This window comes from Chrysemys picta, chromosome 8, assembly GCF_011386835.1.
Source record: "Chrysemys picta bellii isolate R12L10 chromosome 8, ASM1138683v2, whole genome shotgun sequence".
NCBI classification, from domain to species: domain Eukaryota; kingdom Metazoa; phylum Chordata; order Testudines; family Emydidae; genus Chrysemys; species Chrysemys picta.
The window spans coordinates 15,666,924-15,690,535 of NC_088798.1; the positions used below are offsets into that span (position 1 = coordinate 15,666,924).

Consider the following 23,612-nt stretch of genomic DNA (forward strand, 5'->3'; position numbering starts at 1 on the left):
GGTTGCGCCGGCCCTGCCCATGTCTTACATACAAAACACCTGTTAATACACTCCAGAATGATATTAGCCTTTTTCGCACCTGCATCACATTGTTGACTCCTATTCAATTTGTGCTGCCCTATAATCCCCAGATCCTTTTCAAACAGTTCTACTGTCTAGCACGTTAGTCCCCATTTTGTAGTTGTGCGTTTGATTTTTTTTCCTTCCTAAACGACGTACTTTTCATTTGTGTTCAATTTCATCATATTGATTTCAGACCATTTCTCCCAATTTGACCTACCTTCCATCACTGCTGCTGAAGAACAGTTGCCAGCTAAGAGCACTTCAAGGACCCTCCATGAGGTAATGGGACAGAAAGCACATTGTGGCTTGAGAGGTATTGACACCAGGGCAGGGACATAAAGGCTTGATGGGTTTTGATGAGGTAGCGAATGGGCTGGGTGGCACTTGTGGAGGAAGGAGGAGAGATTTTAATCCAGGTGATGTCACATACATTAGCACTGAAGTGGACAGTTTTTAGAAGGCTGCTCTCGTTAAAACAGCAGCACATCACTGGCTAGCTGGGGTTTTTTTAGTCAGTATCTCAATGTATGTGTTTAATACTATATTGGCAAAGCTAGTAAGCAATGACTTTCCTGTAACTTATTATTGTCACCCCCTTTTTGGCCTGAGAGGTTAGCCAATAGACAGGTGGCCTTGAGGGATGTTTCCATCTGGAGGAGAAATTGATCAGGCCGGGTTGTTTTTCATATATATATATAGACACACAATCCTGTTTATTTGAAAAGAATGTGCAAAGTCCTGTTTCCGTGAATACTGGATGATCATACAAGTAGTTTCCTTGCTTATAATTCCAAGGCTTCCTTCCAGCCAGCACACTGCCCAAAAAGCACTCTTGTCTTTCTCTTAGGGCAACTACTAGTGCTTCTCTGGCTGTCTTGTTTGTTTTCTGGTCCTCGCCACTTGCTTTCTAGCTGCTTCTGATTGGTACTGACATATAGACACACACGTCTCCACCCAGTTAATCCCCAGCTGCCATATTTGCATTAAGTCTAGTCTTGGGCAGTGATGTTTATCAGTCTCCAGGGAGGCCTCAGCCAGAACAATGGAAACCATTGAACCAAAGAGCCATTTAACTATGCCCTCATATAGAGTGAATGAAATGTAGCTGTTATGATAAACAGCTTCAGCAAAATCTGGGACTTCCCCTAGAGCTAAGACACTGCTGTTAGCCACCCAACCTCCAGTTTAACATTATATTTAATACTGTAAGTGCATAGCCAAAAGTGCAGTTCTGATTCTCCCTGATAAAATACTGCACAATGACAAGTACATTAAAGGATCCAGATACTCGTGACGTGTTTACAATTTTATTTTAGGAAACTTGTAAAAGTATAACCACAACTATCTAACAAACTAAAAATGAACTAGACCTAAAATAATCTGTTTAAATGTGTACAGCTGATTCACAGTCCTGGACCACACTCTAAATAATAGATGATGCTGAGGTCCAGTGCGCACTCTCAGGTGGCATAAATATGCAATTACATAACAACCACTTTCTACAATGGCTGTAAAATTAAAACTAGATTGGGGTATGTTCGCCCCTGTGGTGCCTTGGGGTAGGGGTGGGGCATTTTAAGAGGAGAAGTGAGGGGAAGGGCAATATTCCCCCTAATCGTACATGTTTTGTATGCCTCCTCAGTCACTCTGTAGAACAACTCTGAGCAGCAGAGTAACTCCTCTTGTAGCTTTTATGCACACCAAAGTGTGTGTGTGTGTGTGTGTGTGTGTGTGTGTGTGTGTGTAAGTAAAAACAGGGCTAGCTAATGATAACCCAGCAGACACAAGAGAACAAGTGCTGCAGAGAGTGGTATAGGGGAAAGCATAAATGGGCCAAGATCCATGGGAACTGGCTTGCTTTCCATGGAGCTCCATCTTATGCTTGAACTATTGTCAATTCTCCCTTGACTGCTCTGCCCTGCCACCAGTCCTGTCTCCCGGAGGGCAGAATATGGTGGAATGGACACCCACCATTGAGGGCTCATGGCTCCTCTTCATGAAGGGGAATGTTTGGCCCCAACATACAAACATGCTTTATTTATTGAAATAGCAGAAGTGCTCTTTGTGCATGGTAATGAAAAGCTGTCGTGCAGCCAAAGACAATGTTGTTTGAGAAAGCTAGGAAAGAAATGTCTTGGTAGGTTATATATAAACATGATGTGGGTTAGGGGGTATTGAGAAAAGTTGAGAGGAAGTATGATCTTATGGTCCAGCCACTGGACTGGGATGCAAGACACATGAGTGCAATGCCCTACACTGCCAAGGTCTTCCTCTGTGGCCTTCAGCAGGTCACTTAGTCTCTCTCTTCTCCTCAGTTCCCCATCACTAAAATGGGGATCAGAATATTCTCCCTCATGCCCCCACTCTGTCTATCTTGTTTGTTTTAACTGTTAGTTCTCCAGAGCAGGGACTTTGGGGTGTTGTCCCAACTGGAATTGGGGCCTCCTGTATTACAATACTCCTGTATTACAAACTGTTATTAACAGTTTTTACATTGTGATTATCAAGAAAGGGAACAAAACGCCCCCAACGCTGTTATTCCAGAGTCGAAATGCATTTCCTAAGTCTTTGTGTGGCATTGCCATTGAACTTCCCACCAGTTACGTTTTGGGCTGAGAGCCTGTCATGCATTTAGCTATTGGCAACATTAAGAAATGTGAGGAACCTGGCTAAGGACTCAAGATTCTCACACCTAAGGGTAGGTCTTCAGGATGAGTCTGTAGGCACATCAGCTCTCCATCTGCCAGCAGCTAGGCTGCCAACGGCATCAGATTGTTTGTTCGTTTTTTTCTCTGGAAGCAACCATGATTGGGACTAGGTGACTCCGTCTGGCAGCAGTCCAAACCTGCACACCTTCTGTAACGGTCTCACCACATCTCCGCCAACTGCGAGCCAAATTTAAACCGTGGAATGATGTGGCTTGCTTTGTCTATGCGATGAGAGTAGCCAATAAAGAGGCCCCAGCTGGCATGGGCCATGCAAAGCATCAAAAGCTGGGGAGAAAAGAAGATGCACTAAAGGGGGACAACAGCGAGCAGGCCAAGCAAAAGCAGAAATGGCTTGTGGCACAGTATGGCAGAGATCTGTTACAGGTAAACATGGCCACCATCCTCAGTTATGCTACGCATCGATAATGAAATGTTCATTTAGGATGCATGTACAACATAAAATACAGAGAGACAGCTTCCTAATGTAACGAGGGGTATATGTCTTGTTCTTTTCTTACTAAATGAATATATACTTACAATGTTTTAAAAACCTTCTAGGATACTCATGTACTGTCCAGCTAAGGGAGACAGATTGGGGAACACCTATTATGTGGTGCATAGCGAGACTTATAGGGGAGGGTTATGGCCTTAGTGCCTCAAGATGGGGAAACCAGCCCGCGAATGGAGGGGAGAGGTACTGAAATGTTCCAGTGGGTGACGGGGCTAGGCTAGAGGGCAGAATCCTAATGCAACTGAATAGCTTCGTGTTTGCTAACAGCCCAGTGTGTGTTGTAAGGAACGTAGAAATCAGGGCTTGAAGTGTCAGGGGTGAGAAAGGGCCCTAACATCTTAAATGAAGGCTCAACGGGGTAGATTCTATGTAACCAGTGTTTGAAGTGTAGACAGACCCTAAGGCAATAGCGGCACATCAGGCTAGAGGTGTAAATCCACCTGGCAGCAGCATAACTGTGCTAGTTCTGTTCATGCAAGCACACTGAAAATAGAGGGTAGCCACGTCTCGAGGGACTAGCTGCCCAACTGCGTGCCAGGTGTCTGGTGGGTACATTCCTGAGCCGCTAGGCCCTTCTGCCAGGAATTCCCAAAGAGATTGTATTAGCCCAAACTCTATTAAAATAAACCAGGAGCACCTGAGTCAAATAGAAAGGCTGTGCTAAGCCTTTTGGCATACATTTGTGGTGGGAAGCGGGGGGGGGGGATGTAAGCAGAGGGCATGGAGCAAGTGGTAAAAGATGTGAGTCACTCAGTGCAATAGAGGCCTGTAAGCGTGCGGGACTCACCCCTGCAGCACTTCCTGCTGGTACCTTCTGGGAATTAGCTCTCCAGCCGTTGGAGCACCCTCTGCAGGCCGGTGCCCCGCTTTCACCAGGGCACTCATGTCCGTCACGGACCCAGTGCCTCTTGCATGCCGGGGTGCTGCGCCCTGGCAGTACATCCCTCAGTCTCTGGGTCTCCCCTCCTGGGGAACCCCCTCCCCCTATCCCCATCTCACCTCAGTCGTAGGCTTCTGCCAGTCACCAACTAGCCCCCGCTCCCTGGGGCAGATTGCAGTATAAGCCACTCATCGCAGGCAAGGTTGGGTTTGGACCTGCTACCTCTACCTATAACGGAACTGCCCCTTGGCAGCCCTAGGACCCTCAAGGGGGCCCTTCCTTTGGCCTGCAGCCTTGTGCTCCGCTAGGCTTGCGCTCCCCAGCCCTTCCCCAGCACTGCTCCACCCTTGGTACCTTCCTCAGCTCCCCCAGGCAGCCTGGTCCCTCCCTCTCCAAAGGCTAGAGAGAGAGGCTGTCTGCTCCTGGCCCACTGCCCTCTTATAAGGGCCAGCTGAGCCCTGATTGGGGCATGGCCACACCTGAGGCTACTTCCCCCAATCAGCCTGGGAGCTACTTACTCCAGCAACAGCCCTCTCCTGGGCAGTTTTAAGCTCTTCCAGGCAGGAGTGAGTGACCACCCCGCTACAAGACCTCACTCAGTTGGCCTTGACCAGCAGGACAGATCCATGAGTAGAATCTTGCTTCACAATATAAAGAAGAGAATTCATGTTCTATCTATAAATGTATTAGCTCAGACCCTCTGGTGCCATAAAGCAACCTTAGAGCCTGCTAGCTTGACTAGAGAGGGAGTCCTCTGCCCTGGAAGAATCCCTGGGTGCCAGAGAGTCAGAAGTTGGCTCTTAATTGTGAACATTCTGGTTTTAGCCAGACACTGAACTTTATTTGAAATTGTTCAGTAGATACTTAGCCACAGCTGCACTAAGAGTGGAAGAACAATCTGAACTGGAGCCTAAGTGATATGCATGAAAAAAAATCTGAAATGCTAGAAGAGCCATCACAGAACAGCCTTCTATGCAAGATACTAACTATGTGGGTGTGGGGAGTCGAGGGGAGGGAAATGTCTTGCTAAGCAATTATCGAATAAGACCCCTGGAATGCAGGGGTGTTGTTACCCCAGACTTTGATCAAGCTAACTGCAACCATATTGTGCGGATTCAGCAACCATGAATTAATAAAATAGAACAACTAGTAGAGGGTTCATATGAAGAAGCAGGACTTCTGGAGGTAAGGTCAAATGCTAGCTGCAGGCTTGCGATTCCTGCTAATCAGAGTGGGAGGAGGGGAGAAAAGAGTTAACAAATTGAGACTGAAAGGAAATAAGTGGATGGAGACCTTGAGGTTGGGCGTGTTTTATATAGAAGCTTATTATGATTACGATTGTTAGGAATGTTTTGTGGATAAGTAGTTTATTGAAGTTAGGAGAGGTGATGACCCAGTAGAGGTCACTATAAGCTCTGTGTTGTGTAAAAGGTAGCTATAAAAAGACTAGGTAATAGAGTGTACTTCGGAGCAGTTCTCTGAAGCTATCCCGAGAGAATTTCTTGACATCATACTCCCCACTGGGGAAAAGACAGGCCATCACAGACATGCTGCTAGTTTCTCAATACCAGCTCAGCTTCTAGGTAATTATCTGGGATGTTCTAAACCTATTGCTTATGTGCGAGTGTGCTTACATCTAATACATTGTTGTTTTAGATAAGAGCACTCTTACTCATATCAATTTTTCATCAGCCGGAAGTGCTGCGTTCCCACTGATTTATTCCTGACACCGCCTGGAGTGAAACAGTGACGTTACCACTGCTTTGGGCTCTGAAAGCCTTGGGTAACACAAGATGCATTCTTTGTGCTCAAGGTGAAATTAAACAAATGCACGGTGAAGTACATCAGCAGTAAGTGAAACAAGCAGCAGGAGAAAAGGCCTGGAGCCATAGCCAAGACTTGCAAAATAAACTGGAAGAAACCTGCAACTACACAACCCGCCGGAGATTATTTTGCACATAACCTAACCTCATCTCCAGTATCACTCTCCTTCTCCCCCAGTGCCCCAGCAAACATTTGTAATTGTGAGTTTGTTAATCTATGGTGTGGCCCAATCTCCCCGGGCAAATATAAGTTTAGAGAACATGAAGGTACAAGCGGAACTCATGGTTCTATGACTGGCTCCAGCAGATATTCTCCCTTTATGCTGAGGAGAGGTATAATAGATGAAGTTGCAGTGAGAGCTACCATGGTGCAGATTCACTGAACTCCAGAGGCTTCGGCTTTCTTGGGGGGGGGATATATGGTGGGACCTGCGTTTGCACCCTCAGGCGGGGCAAACATGAGTAGAAATCCTTGGAAAACCCTCCCTGCTTGGCAAAATGATTACATGGAAAAATGTACATTTACTTCCTTTGGAGGCAGGGGGTGGGTTCGCTTTGAGAAGGAACTCAGAGAAATCTTCTTTTCTAATGTAAGCAGAGTAAGTGGATCTTAACTGTAGTCACGCCTTTGCTTTTACTGTTCCACTCTCACCCTTTGAAAGAAGCAGCAGAGGAAATGTAATAGGAGAATAACTGACAACGCGTAAAAAGCCCATTCCCCTCACATACACCTGGTTTCTAAACTCCAGCCTATTTTCTGCTTCATCCCCAAAGTTGGGCTGGGTGCTGTGCAATGGCTGCTTACTGGCTGTCATCAGCACTGGCCGTGCTTCAGCAGGGGATTGTGTGTGTAAGTAAGTCTCTTGGGGATCCTTGGGGCTGAAAGGTGATAGATCAGTGTCTGATGGTGGGGTTGTAGTACACTAGCACTAGGCCCCTCTTTAACCTACCCTTGCCCCCTTAGCAGTCCTTGTGAAGTTGCCAAATGAACTCAGAAATACACACCCTCTGTCTGAGTTTGAGACCGAATCTTCCAATGAAAGCAAAAGTCTCTTCTTGTGTCATTAATGCCATCATTAAGGAGCCCATCCAAATCGCCATCAGCACTACATTGCATCCATCATAATTGTATTAACTATTTTTCCTCACCAGCCTCCCATCTGGTTCAGGATTAGGCTGGTGAGGTTTTGGAGCAGAATAAATGGGAAAAGCACGATGCAACTTGACTGGGGAAGAAAAATGTCCTGAACTCTAATGCCATTCCACTGACGCCTTGGGTTTTTAGCAGGTGGTTGGGCGGAGGTTGGGGGGGACTGGTGAAAATGGCTGGCTTCATGAACCACCGTTCACAGAAATCCGATCCAATTTCAGGAAGTCAAGCGACCTTATGAGAGAAAACAGGGACACGCATGCATGCTCAGGCACACAAGCGATAGGGGAAGAAAAAGAAGGAGCCCAAGGGAAATTGCTTTTCAAATAACGGTGATTATATTTACGTGAACTAAGCATCTACTATTGCAAGTGCAGGATAAATGGTCTTTTCATGTAGGCACAGTAGTGGGAGCCAGGAGATATAGACTCTACAGCTGTATACATAGCTTCTTAGATAGGAGATCTAGAGAAGGGAACAGTGCTTCTTGTGTTCAGGGGGTGTTGTGTACAGTGACAGCACTGGGACTCTAGTAGGGGATTTTTCGGGATGGTGGGGTTATACTCATGTTGCTGTTAGCGTAAGGCTCTCAGTGAATCAGTTACAAGGGTCTCTTAGGTGTGCATTGCATTTTGTCCTGGGTGCTCAGAACCTGGGCTTGGTGCTCTTTTATCTTGTTAGTACAACTCTCAGTAAACAAGTTAGCTATGAAAATAACAATACAAACAAGTGCTCTTTATTAACTTTAAAATGTCAGTTATTGGAACTTTTTTGCAGAAAGTTATCTTTAAATTTAAAAAAAATTAATAACTCCTTTTACTCTTAGAATTTCTTGAAGAATCGCTTTTCAAGGATGATAGGCCCAAAATCCAACATTGTTCAACAAATACTTTTAAATTACCTTTGAAAATACTATCCACATTGCAAAATAAGGGCTATAACTGCTCTTTAACTACATTGATCCTCAGCCAGCCAACAAAATATCTGCCCTCTGAAGTATTTCTAAAGCACCTAAACACCATAAAATAAACACCAAATTTAAAATTAAGAACCACGGTAAATTTGCCTATGAAATGTCGTTCAACTACAAGTGCACTAAACCAACCCCATCAGCAACCTGGCCGTTCCAACTGGAATAGTCGATATGTTAATACTCTGCCCTAGTTCCCTTCCTGGCCCACCATCTAAAGGCCATGAGGTTTCTCAGCAATACTCATGGCAGCAGGGTTGAGCACTAGTACTGTTATATAGGTTAGGAATTCAAATCCCAATGTGGGCAGGTTTTAAAAATGTATTAGTATTAACTTTTTTAAAGAGTCAGGAGTTCTCTTCTGGTTGTGTTTTTTTCACACCAGTGAAATTTTTTCAACAAAAACAGTTTTGAAAAGTTTCCATTGAAAAACTAAATATTTCATGAAAAACTGCAAATGAAACAAAATGTTCCTTTTGAAAGAATTCATGAAATATACTTACCTTTTTTCAACCAGATTGATATGGGAGTGAGAATTCCTAGGCCATCCTGAGTGTGCATGCACACAGACTGGTGTGGCAGGGACACCAGGAAGAGCTGCCATCATGGTAGGATGCATCATAACAGCCACAGCCCCTTCCAATATCAGCTTCCCAAATCATCCAATTGCTGATATTGGTCCCCTGTTGGGTTATAAGAACAGAGGCAGGCAGGGAGATTTGGAGACTTAAGGTATGTCTACACTTGCAGATTTTTTGCAGTGATAGGGAACCAGTGAAAGTAAAGTGCTGGTTTGTGTACTCACTTAATTTCTTAGGCATCAGAGAGTCTTTACATTTGCAGCACTTCCATCATGATGAGAGCAACACTCTAGGGCAGCTATCCCACAGTGCAGCTCTCTCCAGTTTGACGATGGGTCTTGTGGGAAGGGGCGGGGAGGTGATCATGGGGCATCCTGGGTTCGTGTGTAGCCTCCTCTCCCCAAACACTAATAAGCGCCATTAGCTCAGCATTGCTCCAAGCAGGGGATCGTTTGCTCCCTGGAGCAGGCATTGTCACCTGGCCAGATAAGTGAGCACTTACGGAGAAAACAGGAGGGGGAGTTTCAAAGTTCCTAGGGCTTTACAGGGGGAGGGGTGGATGTCTGTTTACCTGGCAACAGAGCTGTTGGCTAGAGTGGTCAGCTAGGCACTGTGGGATATCCTGCGGAGGCTAAAAGCTGGGTAAACAGGAAAAATGTGTCTTCACTTGCATATCAATGCAAAAGCATCACTGGTAAGAGCTGTTCACTCAGAAGTTTCACCGCAAAAAGAAAACCAAGTGTAGACGCTCCCGTGGTTTTTGTGCAAAAAAGGGGCTTTTTCCGCTTAAATGGCAAGTATAGACATGCCCATAGTGAACTGCAGCCCTATATACAAGCACAGCAAACTAATTATTTTGAGAAATGGGGCAATGACAAAAATTTCCTGGCTTTCCCTACCGAGACAGCGCACAGATCTTGTATGGCTGTGGGCAGAGAGTAAGTCCCGTTCTGAATTTAAGGCTTAGCTTCACGTCCTTTGGAGATTGGAATGTGAATTTCTGAAGGAGGGCAGTGAAGAACAGGAACAGCTCTATTCTAGCCAGCGGCTCGCCAAGGCAACCGCGCTTTCCTGAAAAGAAGACAGTTGTGCACATCAGCCAGAGGAGTCTTGTCAGAACAGTTTGGGTCTCAGGACAAATGAGGAATTAATTTTCCACAGCAGCAATTTCGGGAACAGCGAGGAAGAAGAGATGGTTTTTTCATCAGTTCCAACCTTCGGAGGAACTTTTTCCTGCTTTTAGTACTAAATTTTCCTTCACTTATGGAAGTGGATGCTAAGGTTTACATTAATTATAACAGTACTTCGGTAATTCCTTCTACTAATAGAAACAGTCATGTTTGAGAGCTCTCGGATGATCAACCACATCTCTGCATAGCTATCGAAGGCCTGATCTACAACATTTTTATACCAGTATAACGATGTCTCTATACTAGTGCCTAATCTCAGTGTAGATTATTCCCCTTCCCATAACTGCATCCACATTAGAAAGGCTGTGATGTTTTAACTTATATTGATTAAAAAAAAAAAAAAACCCACACACACCTAACTAACAGAAATCTAGGAGCGTGTATACTAATATAGTTAAAGCACTACAATTTCTGTGTCTAGCTAATGTCTTACTTCCCTAATATTCTCAGCTACACACAGTTGTGTTATTTCTTAATTAAAAAGTTAAAATTAAATAACATAGGTGAGGTGTAATCTTTCTCTGGCCTAGCTTCTCCATGACATAGCACATGGCCTGCTGAACACACACAGATCTAGTCAGCATTATTACTAAAGAAGGGAGCCGTGTGTCCCTGAATCTTAGTTTCTTGATAGACCACTTAAAAAGAAAAAGGTATTACATACTTTCCTTAGCCACACACAGCGAATACGAATATTGCTGGTTCTTTTCATTTGCAAGAAAGCCCTGATAAACCTGTATAAAAACAAGGCTTCTGCAAAACTGACTCCTTGATTCACAGGCATTTTTGTTTCAGGAAATTTTGTTTGTGAAATTTTTTCTCTCTTTAAATTTGGCATATCATATCAGATGAAAAATAGGCGTTTGTCTCGAAAAAAAAACCACAAAAACAAACCACAGAACCTCTAGTTTTCATGTATATTCATGTGAAAATTGATCTGTGAATGAAATTTTGAATGTCAAAGCTTTTGACATTCTCTGGGCCATGTTTGGTGAAGATGGGTCTCCAAAGTCCCCCAAAATGGAATTGAACAATCTTTACACCAAGTAAAAACAAAAACACAAAAATCTCAAATTGCCAAGACTTTTGAATAAAAAATAACTGGAGACAAGCCTGACCTTCAAAGTTTGGCGTTAGAACTGAATTTCCCCAAAATATGTGGTAATTTGTGGTTATCATAGAGCACAGCATTTTGAACCTCCCCCAGTCTTGATTTAGGATCTGATCCCATGTCCAAGGAAGTTAATGCTAAAGCTCTTATAGATTTAAATTGTGTGGGACCAGCCCTTAATGAGTCCAAGTGATGGAGAATACACCACATTCTATGGTAAAATGTTCTAAAGGTTGATTGGTTTTTATGAGGTTGCTTCAGGGACCGCCCACACTTTTATCATCTTTACCATGTTTATTCCCCCTGCTGACTCTCCCTACAAGTGAAAAGAAGCGGTAAAAGGTGAGGAGCGCTATTCCTTCTGTCCTCACTCCTACATTCCCAACAAGTGAGGCAGGCTACTGTCTCTTTGTGCCTGTAGAACGTCTGGACTCACCCCTGCAGCACCTCCCTCTGGTCGTCCAGGGAATTAGCTCACCAGCCTCTGGAGCACCCTCTGTAGGCTGGTGATCCGCCTTGTTGTCTGCACTGGCCCCCGTGTCCCTCCCAGGACCCCGGTGCCCCTTGCTCTGAGTGCTGCCCCCTGGCAATACCCACACACAGTGGGTCTCCCCTCCCAGGGGAACCCCCACCCACTAACCCCACCTCACCTCAGGATAAGGCCACTGCCAGTCACCAACTAGCCCCCTCTCTCTAGGGCAGACTGCAGTATAGGCCAAGGGGGGTTTGGACCTGCTGCCTTGGCCTAGCCCTGGGCTGCGCTCTGCAACCCCCGAGTACCCCTTAGCCTTCTCCTAGGCTGCTATCCAGAGCTATCCAGGCTAGAGCACCCCAGCTCCTCAGCCTTTCCCCAGCCCTGCTCCACTCAGGTACTCTGTCTCTAGCTCACTGCAGCCAGGCCCTTCTCTCTCTGCAGACAGAGAGAGACTGTTGGGTTCCTGGCTCCCAACCTCTTTATACAAGCCATCTGGGCTCTGATTAGGGTGTGGCCCAGCTGCAGCTACTTCCCCAATCAGACCAGTAGCTGCTTCTCCCTGCAACAGCCTTCTGCAGGGCTTTTCCAACCCCTCAGGGCAGGAGCGGGTGTCCGCCCAGCTACAATGCCCACCTTAGGGTATGTCTACACTGCAGCTGGCGCACTAACACTAGAAATGTATCCGTGGTGGCATGAGCGGCTAGCCACCCAAGTATATTCTGAAGGTCTCGGAAGGGGGCGTACTCGGGATGGCTAGTCCATCCAGCTGCATGCACCACCATGGCTACACCTCTATTTTTAGCACACTAGCTCGCTTCGAGGTAGCATGGGATTATCACCCCCAACAAGAAATTACACCTCCAGCTCCAATGTACACATACGATTAAGGGTAGCAGAGCTCATACCGCTCTTTACTGTTGTTGTGTCGAGCCTTGTTCTAGGAGAGAGCACTTGCTCAAGAATGACATGCCCTCTACCTATGAAAAAATTGCACAACCCAGAACCCCAGCCCTGGGACACAAACTCTGGCCATGATTTTCATTTCTGAGCTTTACCATTTTTCATTGTGCCTCTGTCACTAATAAATGCTGTGGGGTTTTTCTAAACTGAAAAAGGAGAGAGGCCAAGACTTGGTGCTATAGTGCGAATGGACAGAGTCAGACACATCTCACCTGCAGAGAATGGCAGGAAAGTTTCTTTTTTCTTGAACTGACCATCCTCCAGGAAATGCTTAGGATTAAAAGTATGAGGGGTTTCCCACTCATTCTTGTCAAACAGCACTGATGTCAAATTGGAAATCAAAACGGTGCCCTAAAGAAAGAGAAAGAAAGGAATTTAAACCTTCCCCAATTCCATTTTTAAATTGTGACCCGCAAAGAGGCAAAAAAGAAGAGGTCATGCCTTTCAATTTAATCTTTTATGATGTACAAAGAAGGCACAAAAGGATGGTTTTTTTTCAAAAAGGACAATTTTCCAGCCAGTTCTTTACCTTAAATTTATCTAGAATTTCAAATCTGGCTTTCCCTGGTTTTGCTGGTAGTGTCTCTGGAGGTCCCAGAGAGAGAAGAATGAGAGCCATCACAGACTTTAGATGAAGGTGCGGGGTGTTAATCTTTGAAGAAAGAGAGCTTTTCTTCCAACCGGTTTTTAAGAATTTGAGTTAAACAGGTGTTAATATCACAACAGACAAACAAACCAAAAATGGACACCAGTGTGACTAAAAATCACTTCCCATCTCAACAAAACAGGTTCGTTTCCTTCACAGGTGTGATGTTATACACCTACTAGTTCTCCTGCATCTCCTAGGAAAAACAGGGTAGGCAAGGTTGAATTTCTAATAAAAAAACCAAGCAGAAAAAATAGAAACTCTCAGGCATTCTTTATACATAGTAAAGCATCAAAAAGGAGCACAACCCATCCACCCACCTTTCTTTTTTAAGGACCAAATTTTCAGGGATGTGGTGGTGGTTGGCCTCAAATGATGTATATGTGTATAGTATATACCTCTAGGCAAATCCAGCAAGTGCTCCTGCAAACTAACACTCGTGTGAGTTAAAGTTCTTTTTTGCACTCCTAATTGCTGTCTGCAGATATAATGCACTCTCCCCCTGCTACTGTGTACACACATTTCCCGTAATTTATATTAATGAAGGGTTACTGTCAGCAGAATGGAAGGTTGCCACGGGCAATGGTCTCCTTCAGCACACTTGCTGTTAGAATGGTCCTCTGCCTGCCTGAGCTCCAGAATGAGCTCACTGCCCTTGAGCCTGTGTTTGTCCCCATCTCACTGAGGATCAGTCCACAGGCTGGAGAAGAAGAATGCGCCCATGTGTTAGGACCTGAGGAGAGCTTCCGCTGAACATACTCCGGGAACGCTGGGGTAGGAATTCCAGCCTGCTCCCTTCCATGGGGAGAAATTGTGGCTCAGCAGCACGGTTAGGTGGAGTCAGAAATGCTGCAGCTTGAGACGAAAGCAGTTCAGAATTCTGGAGCTGCTGAAGATGAGATACGCCCCACCCGTCAAAAGAAGCAGCCGCTCCCATCTGCAGACACCAAAGGCCCAGACCCTGAAAAGTATTTAGGCACATAACTCCCATTGATTTCCAAAAGAGTTAGGTGCCTAAATACCTTTAAGTCTTTGTGTCCAAGAGCCTGGTTGATCTTTCATGAATCAATAGCCACAGGGGTGAATTTGTGCTGGACCTACTTCTTAGTCCTCCTTTTACTATGGTTTCATGCAATTAAAAATTAACAACTTACATCTCGTTTTATGAAGACAGACTGCAAAAGTCTGATCTAGATTTCAACTTCCTCAAATAATGTGAGCATCCAAGGTTTTGGTTAAGGAATTTTAGCCCAGTATAGAAATAGGGGCCACCTGTAAAATTCAGCTCTGGATCTGGGTTGATTCCCAAAATGGGTTCCGATTCAGAACTGGGTCCTCCGGGGTGCGAAGGTGTTTCTATCTGGGCCTTTGGTTTGGGCTCATCTCTATTAATTTCTTAAACCAAGATAAGAAGTGAAAACTACATTTCTGTCCAGCTTACTTTTGGCACATAGAATCCGGCCAGTGTTGTGTCACTAGTTGCCATTCTGGGCACACTTAAAGGCAAGATGTTGCTTATCCTTTGCACTTCATGAATAACTGCATTGGTGTATGGCATGTTGTCCCTGTCGTCCATGGCTGGCTGGCGAGACTGGCCAATCACTGCATCAATCTCCGCTTGCACTCTCTCTGTGAAAAGAGCAGAGTTCATTATTGTTCCAAGAATAATACGTTCTTGAAACAACAGACTTAAGTTGTGCAGAGTTTAGAGTTCATTGATTTTAAGGCTATACCTAATAAAGCTCGATTCAAGCATTGGAAACAGCATCAGTGAGTAATGTAGAGATCTGAACATACAAATACATAAGAAAACTACTGCTGGTTAGCCTGAGACAAATGCAGTGGTGAGGAGGTGAAAGGAATTTTAAAATATAATTAAGGCATAATAGGAAGACCTCCTTTAATACCTATACGGAAGACAAGAGGCGTTTACTCTGCTTCTCAAAATCAAATGTAAAGGCATTATCAATACGTATTTTGTCCCTGTTCAAAATAGCAGGGTCAATTACTGGGCTGACCCAAGAGATACCTGAACATGAAAATATTTATCTGCTGGTTTTCTCTGTCAGGCAAGACTCTCAAATTTTCTGGGCACAGGGATCTTCCAGCAGTTTGCCAAGACTCCAAGGACTGCACATATTTTGCATTAAATGAAGCAGATTATATCTGCCATTATTTTCAACACAGTTCCCCCTCGTAGCCTCCATGGGTCACATCTCAAGGCTGAAGAGGACATTGACCATGGACCACCTTTTAAAAATCCACAACCCACATTTACAAGCACGGAGGTATTAAATGATTTGCCCAAGGTCACCCAGGACGTCTGAGGCAGAGCCTGGACTAGGACTTGGGTATTCTGAGTCCGAGTTCTGTTAATTAACCACAAGGCCAGCTTCCTCTTTAATCAAGGGTATTGCAGCTGTGGATTGCACTCCTTCCCTTGCACTAGTTGCTGGAGGTGTAACTGAGGGTAAAGAAAAAGAAACAATTCCAATAAAAGAAAGGGTTTCTGAATGGGGAAAAAAGGTTAATGTGGGAAGAAAGCACCTTTGAACAGAGATTTCCTAAATCAACATTCTGAGTTCTGTGAAAAGTCCCCGATGTGGCACGGGTTAAGGGTAGAAATTGAAGAGCTATTAAGAGATTAGAAATATAAACCATTACCATTTACCTTGAACGTCAGGATATAGGGCCATGTACAGCAGAGCCCAGCGGATGGTTGTAGACGTTGTCTCAGTTCCAGCAAAAAAAAGATCCAGTGTGGAAAATACGAGATTTTCTTCATGGAAACTAGGGTCGGCATCGGCCTTAGAACAAAGATATATGTGGGTGGGACTAAAAAAATATTGATTACTATTATACAAAGCCATGGAAACATCATTCCAGGCTCAATTGTGCAAGGTGCTGGGTGCCCTGAATTTCCATTGCCTTCGGTGAGAGTTGAGGGTGCCAGGACAGCACATTAGATAGAAAGACTGTGCTTTTAGCATCATTCTTGAGAGTGAAAAGTTTGAACTGATTTTAGGTCTGAGCAGAGGGCCTGCTGAAGTAAATGAAAGACTCCCATGCACTTCAACTGGCTTTGGGTCTGGCCCCTAAAGCACAAGTAACCTTACATTTTTAGGCCCCAATTCAGCAAAGCACTCAAGCATCCGAGTAGTCCCACTGACTTCAGCGAGCCTGCTCTTCCCTGCTTAAAGGAAAACATGTGCTTAAAGGCTTTGCTGAATCAGTTCCATCCTACCTTGGGTTTCTAACTGTTAACTAATGGAGGGTCAGATGTTCAGACAACTCAACTGGTGAGCCCTGTTACTGTCATTCTACTTCTAATTTTTAAAACAAAAACATGGTTTGTTTCTGTTCACTTTGTTCTTTGCTCTCTTACCTTTGCTATTTCCTTCAGATAACAGTCAATGAAGTCTCTGGGTTCAGATGGATTCCAGTCCTCTTTGTGAATTGCAATAATTTCCTTCACAAAACTCTTCAGTTTTTCCCAGTTTTTAAAAATTGTGTTATGGGGTCCAGGTATCCACTTCATTATGGTCGGGAAGGAGTCATACAGCTTTTGACATACAAACAGAACACAATACATTTTAGCCTAGCTTTAGAAACATGCATGTTGCAGTTTAATACACCCACATGCATTCTGCTCAAGAGCCTGCATTTATTAAATCAGATTAATACATAATTGTATTATGGATGTGTTCAGAGCCCTCAACTAAGATCAGGACCCAAGTGTGGTAGGCACATGACAGATACATATCAGTGAGTCCCTGACCGGAGGAGCCTAGAATCTAAAGAGACAGGAGAGACAAAGGGTGCGAGAAAGGAAATATTATCGCCATTTTACAGAGTGAGAACTGAGGCAGAGAGAGATTAAGTGACTTGGCCAAGACCGCACAGGCATCTGTTACAGAGCCAGAAAGTGAAGCTAGGTGTCCTGAGTCTCAGTGCAGCGTTTTAACCACAAGCCCATTCTTTCTCATTAAGATACGGACTGTCTTCTCTCAGCCCTCTGCTGTGACTGCTGGGCTGGTCACGAGCTCCTGCTCCTATTGCTTTGGTGCCCCCTACAGGACAATGTGCTGTATTGCCTGAGGCAGTGTGTTAGTAGTCACTTCAGACGGCTGAATGGCCACCCTGGGAACGATTCGCTGATTTACAAGTGAGGAAGGATATAAAGGTCACAACGCCAGAATCTGGCCTCACATTCCGACACATGATGTTGATAATATTGATGTTCCCACAGTTTTTATCGGAGATTAGACTTTGGTATTGGAGGGTTGGTAAAACACATGGAGACTGCCTGGTCCCAGCCCCATGAGCAGATAGACGCAGACACTGTGTTTTGCCTCTCAACATGACCGCTGCTGCAGTAGCAGGATTATGTCTCATCTCACCCAGCCCGCTGTGCTGAACTGGGAGGTAACAAGAGGAGAAAGGTCCAACAAGCTTTGGGTAACAATGTTGTGTCCCTGGAAACCATGATTGCCCCTGTTTTCAGGGCCTGTGTCAGTGAGCCATCACCATTACGAAACACCGTGATTTGTCCCTGCAAATGGGGCCACCTGAAGACACTGCCAGCTGGACGAGCCCTTGACCTTGATGGGAGGTTGGCCGTGCCTCCGGGGGTCACCTCCCACCAGGCATGTTGCGTAATGACACCCTGCCATCCTCAGTGCTGCAAGGGTATCCAGCGAATCTACCCCTGCCACACAGATCCTTGAGCCAACCCTCCCCTGAGCACAGAGTCTAATGCACAGTGTGTTAGCAAGGAAGGGAGTTGCTTGGGAGCAGTGAGGATTTGGCATCTTTTCTTCTTCCCCTCTCCTACGCACACCTCCCTGATGCCCATTGAAACCCCCCAATGGGTTGTCAGTCCCATTAGAGATCACATTAAGTGCCTGTGGGGTGGCAGCACTGGTCTAGAGAAGTCAGGTTTGAGAATCTAGCACGATACCTTCAGGAGGGCCAGGTGAAAGAGACTAGCCGGAGGGGGAACTGAGGTGGAGAGAGATTTGTTGGGGAAAATGAGAGCATGGATGCCCCACTCAGGCTATGGTAGAAGTGAATCTGGGACGACACTGTCACACTCAGCCCTGCTTCCAATGAAACTACTCGGGGTTTTGCCATTGATTTCATACGTTTAAAGTCAAAATTAAACAAGCTCTACCTGGCTCCAAATAGTTCCCTGGAGGTACAAAGTCTCATCAATCAACCGCAGTAACTTCTGGAAGTGACTGTCATGATATTCAAACCGGTCCCCAAAAGTGATGGAACAGATAATGTTGGAAACAGCATTATTAATTTTAAAGTGAGGGTCAAAAGGTTGCCCTGGAAGAGAAAAGGGGAAAAATCGGTGTCCTTCTGGTTTCTTAGAAAAGGGGAAGAAAGTTGTTGACAGACAAACTATTTGATGTGTATGAAATCCATGAATAAAACCTGAACATATGCATATATCACACCCTCCCACACACCTTCATACATATCCCTTGAGCAAAGTTTGCTGCATTGTCACCTATCTGAATACTGAAAAACTGTTAAACACAAAGATGGGATGAGCTGCATTTTGATGCATGCAGCATATCAAAACTACCAGTTCAAGTCAGTCTTTGCTATGTATAGAGACATTTATATTTTTTCACACGGGTGTCTCCCTTTGTTATAGTGTAGGGAGGTTTTACATATATGTGATTTGGAACTACTTTCTCTCCATGGTCATTCATCTTGGCAATGAACACTTTTGTGGGACTGTTTTGTAAATTTGTGTGGCTACATGGAGGCTGACAACTCAGCATTTAGTGCCATTACTGACCGATGATAAAACATGAATCCCAAACACCAGCAAATTTTTGGATCTGTATGCAGATCTGAACTATGGCATCAAGGTGCATATACGTCTAATGGGTTAAGCCAAATCCCTCATCTGAACTGAGCATTAGGAAAGACCTGGATTCAAACATCATGTTTCAGGCACATCTTTGTTATTTCATGTTCATTGCCAAACAAGAGCCACAATTTTTGATAGAACAATTAAAGTGACATTATCTCTAGTTCTAACCTTTTTCTTCCTCAATTGCATCTGTGAGGTATCTGCTCTCCTCCTGTATTCGTTCTTCTAAGCTCCTCTTCCCCAGGCCAAAGTTTCTTAGAGTTGATAAAGCAAATCTTCTTTGTTGTTTCCAGCTATGTCCATTAGAGGTGACTAATCCTGGGGGGAGAGCGGGGGGATGGTGAAAAATGACATCTGGTATATTGTAATGGTCATTAGAAGATTAGAAAACTTTAATACTCCTTTCCTTCTTCAAGTTTAAGCGAGGCCTGGCTATCTTTCCACAGGATATTTTCTTCTTCACTATTATATCAGAATTCCTGGGCTCTAGCAATGGTGGGGTCATGTCCAACATGCAGAAGGTACCCTTTTACAGAAGATGTATAGAGCTGAGGTTCAAGGAAGTAGGCCGCAATGCTGACCACGAATGAGGTTGGAAGATGCAATTTTGAGGGATTTCAGAAGCCTGAATCCTCCCATACTGACTCTTGCTGAAGGAAAACTTGCAAGGGACCATCCAGGATGGAAGTCCATTCTACATGCCATCACAACTACATGGTAGCCATGTGAATCTGCTGCTGCTGCTGCCAGGGATATGGCAGTTGGGATTAGAATAGGGGACGTCAATGAGATATGAGCACATGTGTAAATCACTAAGGCCCAGATAGTCAAAGGTATTTAGGTGTTTGCAGAAGCAGTGCCTTGATTATTAAAATACTTGAAGAAAGAGATAAGAAAAGAAACTCACCAAATGGACCGAAGATTTCGTACATAAGAGGAATTTGTGGGCGACCAAGAAAGTATTCACCCTGATGGACAAGCACTTCCTTCACCAGCTGGAATCCATTTACAATCACAAATGTCAGGTTACCAAGCTGCAAGCTGAAAATGTTGCCATATTTTCCAACAAGCTGGAAAAAAAAAAAGAGCATGTGGTTTAGTTCCTATTTAATTTGTTTGAGAACCAGAACTAGAGCCCATGTAATGACTACTTGATTAATAATAATTATTATATAAAAAAAGTATTTGTATTACAATAGCAGTCAGGGGCCCGGCAGTTCAAGCACTGATTTAAAAGACAGTCCCTATCCCAAAAGAGCTCACAAGTGAATATAACAGGTGAATGAAGCATATAAATGGGGAGGAAAATGAGGTAACAGTAAAACAAGCATATCCAAGGACAATGAATGCCCTGTGCCTTTTCCTAGGGGATGTCAAAATAAAACAGACCTACTGGTAAATAATAATTATTGACAATCAGCCCACTCTAAGTGACAGGAACAGACACCTTCCTGGCTGGTAGCAATACTGACTGCAGATATGTTGCCCTTCCCATAGTGAAGAAATTAACATTCTGGTTTAAACAAAACACACTCCAGTTCTGTCAAAAGTACCCCTTCCTTCTGGCCTACACGCACCTCACAATAAACTACGTAGCTCCCTGGGGCACTCAGGGGGTGTGACTGAAAGCTGCGGAGAACAAATTACTGGCTTCCACAGAGGCCTGTGTGAAAGAAACCCATTCTAGCCCTTGCAAGGGGACGGCCCTCACAAGTAACCTTCGAAACTCCCTTAGGCTTCGTAGGTCGCTTTCTAACCCTTATGAGCTCCCACTTAATCCAACCCTTCCAGGTCTTGCTTCCAACCCTTGCCCAACTCCCCATGCTCCTTACAAGTTTTTACCAAGCCTGCATTCTTTGCAAACCTGTTTAAAAGCCTGTAATTAAATTCCCTCAAGCCCCTGTGAAATGTCACTGAAAATTCCCACAAAACCTACTTCCTTGTGAGCTCTTTCCAACCCCGATGAGCACCAACTCAAACCCTACACAGCCCCTTCCACGTCTCAGTCCTTCTATACTTGGTAACTTTTTATGAGCCTGTTCTTACCTGGTAAGTCCTTCTGGGCCTGCTCCTGCACTGCCCAAGCCCCTGCACACATTGCAAGCCCCCTGTCACACTCACTACTCCCCACTCGCTACCTTCAAACCATGGTACATTGTGTACTCCATCAGACACTGCCATCCACATGTAATCAGGCCTCAATTCGCTGATACGTCAAATCTAATTTAAACTGTACCCCAGCACAAAGCAGAGGTAAACCTGGAGGATCCTACCTCCTGAGGATTTCCATTGGAAAGGAATCCACAGATGGGACCCCCATATCCTAGACACTGGCTGAGGGAAAAGGGGTTTGACCAGAGGTTTTCCTGTGCTCTGGTGATCCCGGGCAGCAGGCTTCTGGAATGGCCCACTGGGACTGTTAGTAGCTGGTACAACTCAGAGCAGTGTAGAGATGGCTGTAATTTATGCCAGGGGCCAGAGCAGCACCAGGAGAACCCCAAGGTCATGGCAGTGCAGAGGTGGTGCCATCATGAGCTGTGCCATACATTCTTCAGGTGCAGCTGAGGGTCTGACCCAGCGTCTCTCTCACCCACCACTCCCTGGTGAAAAAATCTCTTGCAAATAGAACTCCTATAAAAAGAACAAGGAGTCCTTATGGCACCTTAGAGACTAACAAATTTATTTGGGCATAAGCTTTCGTGGGCTAAAACCCACTTCATCGGATGCATGCAGTGGAAAATACAGTAGGAAGATATCTATACACAGAGAACATGAAAAAATGGGTGTTGCCATACCAACTATTACGAGACTAATCAATTAAGGTGGGCTATTATCAGCAGAAGAAAAAAAGCTTTTGTAGTGATAATCAGGATGGCCCATTTCCAATAGTTGACAAGAAGGTGTGAGTAACAGTAGTGGGACAAAAATAGCAGGGGGTCTGTAATTGAGTGACGAGGGAGGTTGAAGTGTTCTCAGACTGGTTTTTGAATGTTATAATTCTTGACATCTGATTTGTGTCTATTTATTCTTTTGCGTAGAGACTGTCTGGTTTGGCCAATGTACATGGCAGAGGGGCATTGCTGGCACATGATGGCATATATCACATTGGTAGATGTGCAGGTGAACGAGCCTCTGATGGGGTGGCTGATGTGATTAGGTCCTATGATGGTATCCCTTGAATAGGTATGTGGACAGAGTTGGCAACGGGCTTTGTTGCAAGAATAGGTTCCTGGGTTAGTGTTTTTGTTGTGTGGTAGTGTGGTTGCTAGTGAGTATTTGCTTCAGGTTGGGGGGCTGTCTGTAAGCGAGGACTGGCCTGTCTCCCAAGATCTGTGAGAGTGAGGGATCATCCTTCAGGATAGGTTGTAGATCCTTGCTGATGCGCTGGAGAGGTTTTATTTGGGGGCTGAAGGTGACAGCTAGTGGCGTTCTGTTACTTGCTCCCCTCCCACACTTACCTTCTCTACAGTCCTATGGGGCTGTTTGAAATCCACATGGAGCAGGTGGCCCAGGAACGGCAGGGGCAAAGGTCCTGGAGGGAAATTCTTTGGCCGTCTCCTTTCCATGCAATCAGCAATCAGCAGGAACAGGCCTAAGAACATGACCAGTGTCTGAAAGGGCATGTTCTGCCAGAGCCACATTAACCCAGGGACAGTCTGCAGTGGCATCTTCCTCGGCCAGGTGCACCCCCACAGCTGGAAGAGGGAGGAGTGACTGGGGTAGAGGGAAACCTGATAGCAGCAGGCACAGCCCTGCCCATCCACTTGCTGCTGACGCTGGCGGAGGACAAAGTTTACAAGTAAAATCAACAAACGCTCAAACAGCTACACAAGAGCTTTCCATGCCAGAGTCCTAACCCGGAAACCCTGCTAGGGCCCCCTCTCCTGGTTCCTTCAGCTCATCAGCAAAGATTTTTCCTCAGTGTAAGGGGACCCTTACTAAAACTCAGTGGGGGTGTTCTGGTTGGCTATTGGGTGACCAGATGTCCTGATTTTATAGGGACAGTCCCGATATTAAGGGCTTTTTCTTATATGGGCACCTATTTCCCTCCACCCCCGTCCCGATTTTTCACACTTGCTATCTGATCACCCTAGTTGGCTAGCTCCCAGTACGAAAAGAAAGGAGAAGGGTCGATGGGAAATCAGGTCCCTGAGACTGACAGTCCCCAGGAACAATGGGGAGAGGCCAGTGCTCCAGATCAGCCTGATTGACAGGGCAGGCAGGCTAATCAGGGAGTCAGGAGGCCAGGGGGTCCAGTTCTCCAGGTGAGCTGGAATTGCCTGGGTCAGACAGAGTGGGGCCGAGCCAAGCAGAAAGGATGGGGCCCAAGCTGAGCTGGGGAGCAGAGCCGGGCCAGCCAGAGGGGCCAGAAAAGCAGCCCAAGAAGCAGGTCAGTGCCGGGAGCAGAGCCAACGAAGCAGCCCACAGAGCAGACCTGTGCTGGGAGCAGAGCTGTAGCAACCAGAGCCAGAGGAGCAGCGCAGGGAGCTGGAGGCAGAGCAGCAGCAGCGCTGAGGCCGAGTGGAGCTGGAGCCGGGGCTGGAGCTGGAGCTGGGGCTGGAGCAGTCCGGAGCTGGGTGTGTTGAGCAGCTGGAGAGGGCGAGGGGGACCCTGGGCCCAGTGCAGGGAGATGCCCCCAGCCAAGAGGGCT

General features: G+C 45.5%; 1 protein-coding gene across 3 annotated transcripts in view; it reads right to left on the bottom strand.

Moving 5' to 3' along the window:
• Positions 1 to 7,855: 7,855 nt before the first annotated feature.
• The window catches only part of LOC103305685 (cytochrome P450 2J4-like), a 29,962-nt gene continuing 14,205 nt past the window's right edge, over positions 7,856 to 23,612 (bottom strand). For 2 of the 3 annotated variants that reach the window (XM_065553926.1, XM_008167904.4), the window contains exons 2-10: positions 22,420 to 22,656; positions 19,869 to 20,031; positions 19,130 to 19,279; positions 18,242 to 18,402; positions 16,454 to 16,630; positions 15,740 to 15,875; positions 14,510 to 14,697; positions 12,635 to 12,773; positions 7,856 to 9,757 (exon numbers count right to left, since the gene is read on the bottom strand). In XM_065553926.1, the coding sequence (XP_065409998.1) occupies positions 9,582 to 9,757; positions 12,635 to 12,773; positions 14,510 to 14,697; positions 15,740 to 15,875; positions 16,454 to 16,630; positions 18,242 to 18,402; positions 19,130 to 19,279; positions 19,869 to 20,031; positions 22,420 to 22,629 (1,500 nt within the window). In that variant the 5' untranslated portion in view covers positions 22,630 to 22,656 and the 3' untranslated portion in view covers positions 7,856 to 9,581. Of the gene's footprint in view, positions 9,758 to 12,634; positions 12,774 to 14,509; positions 14,698 to 15,739; positions 15,876 to 16,453; positions 16,631 to 18,241; positions 18,403 to 19,129; positions 19,280 to 19,868; positions 20,032 to 21,234; positions 22,364 to 22,419; positions 22,657 to 23,612 lie in introns of those variants that run through there. The other variant, XM_042851414.2, reaches the window with a different exon arrangement.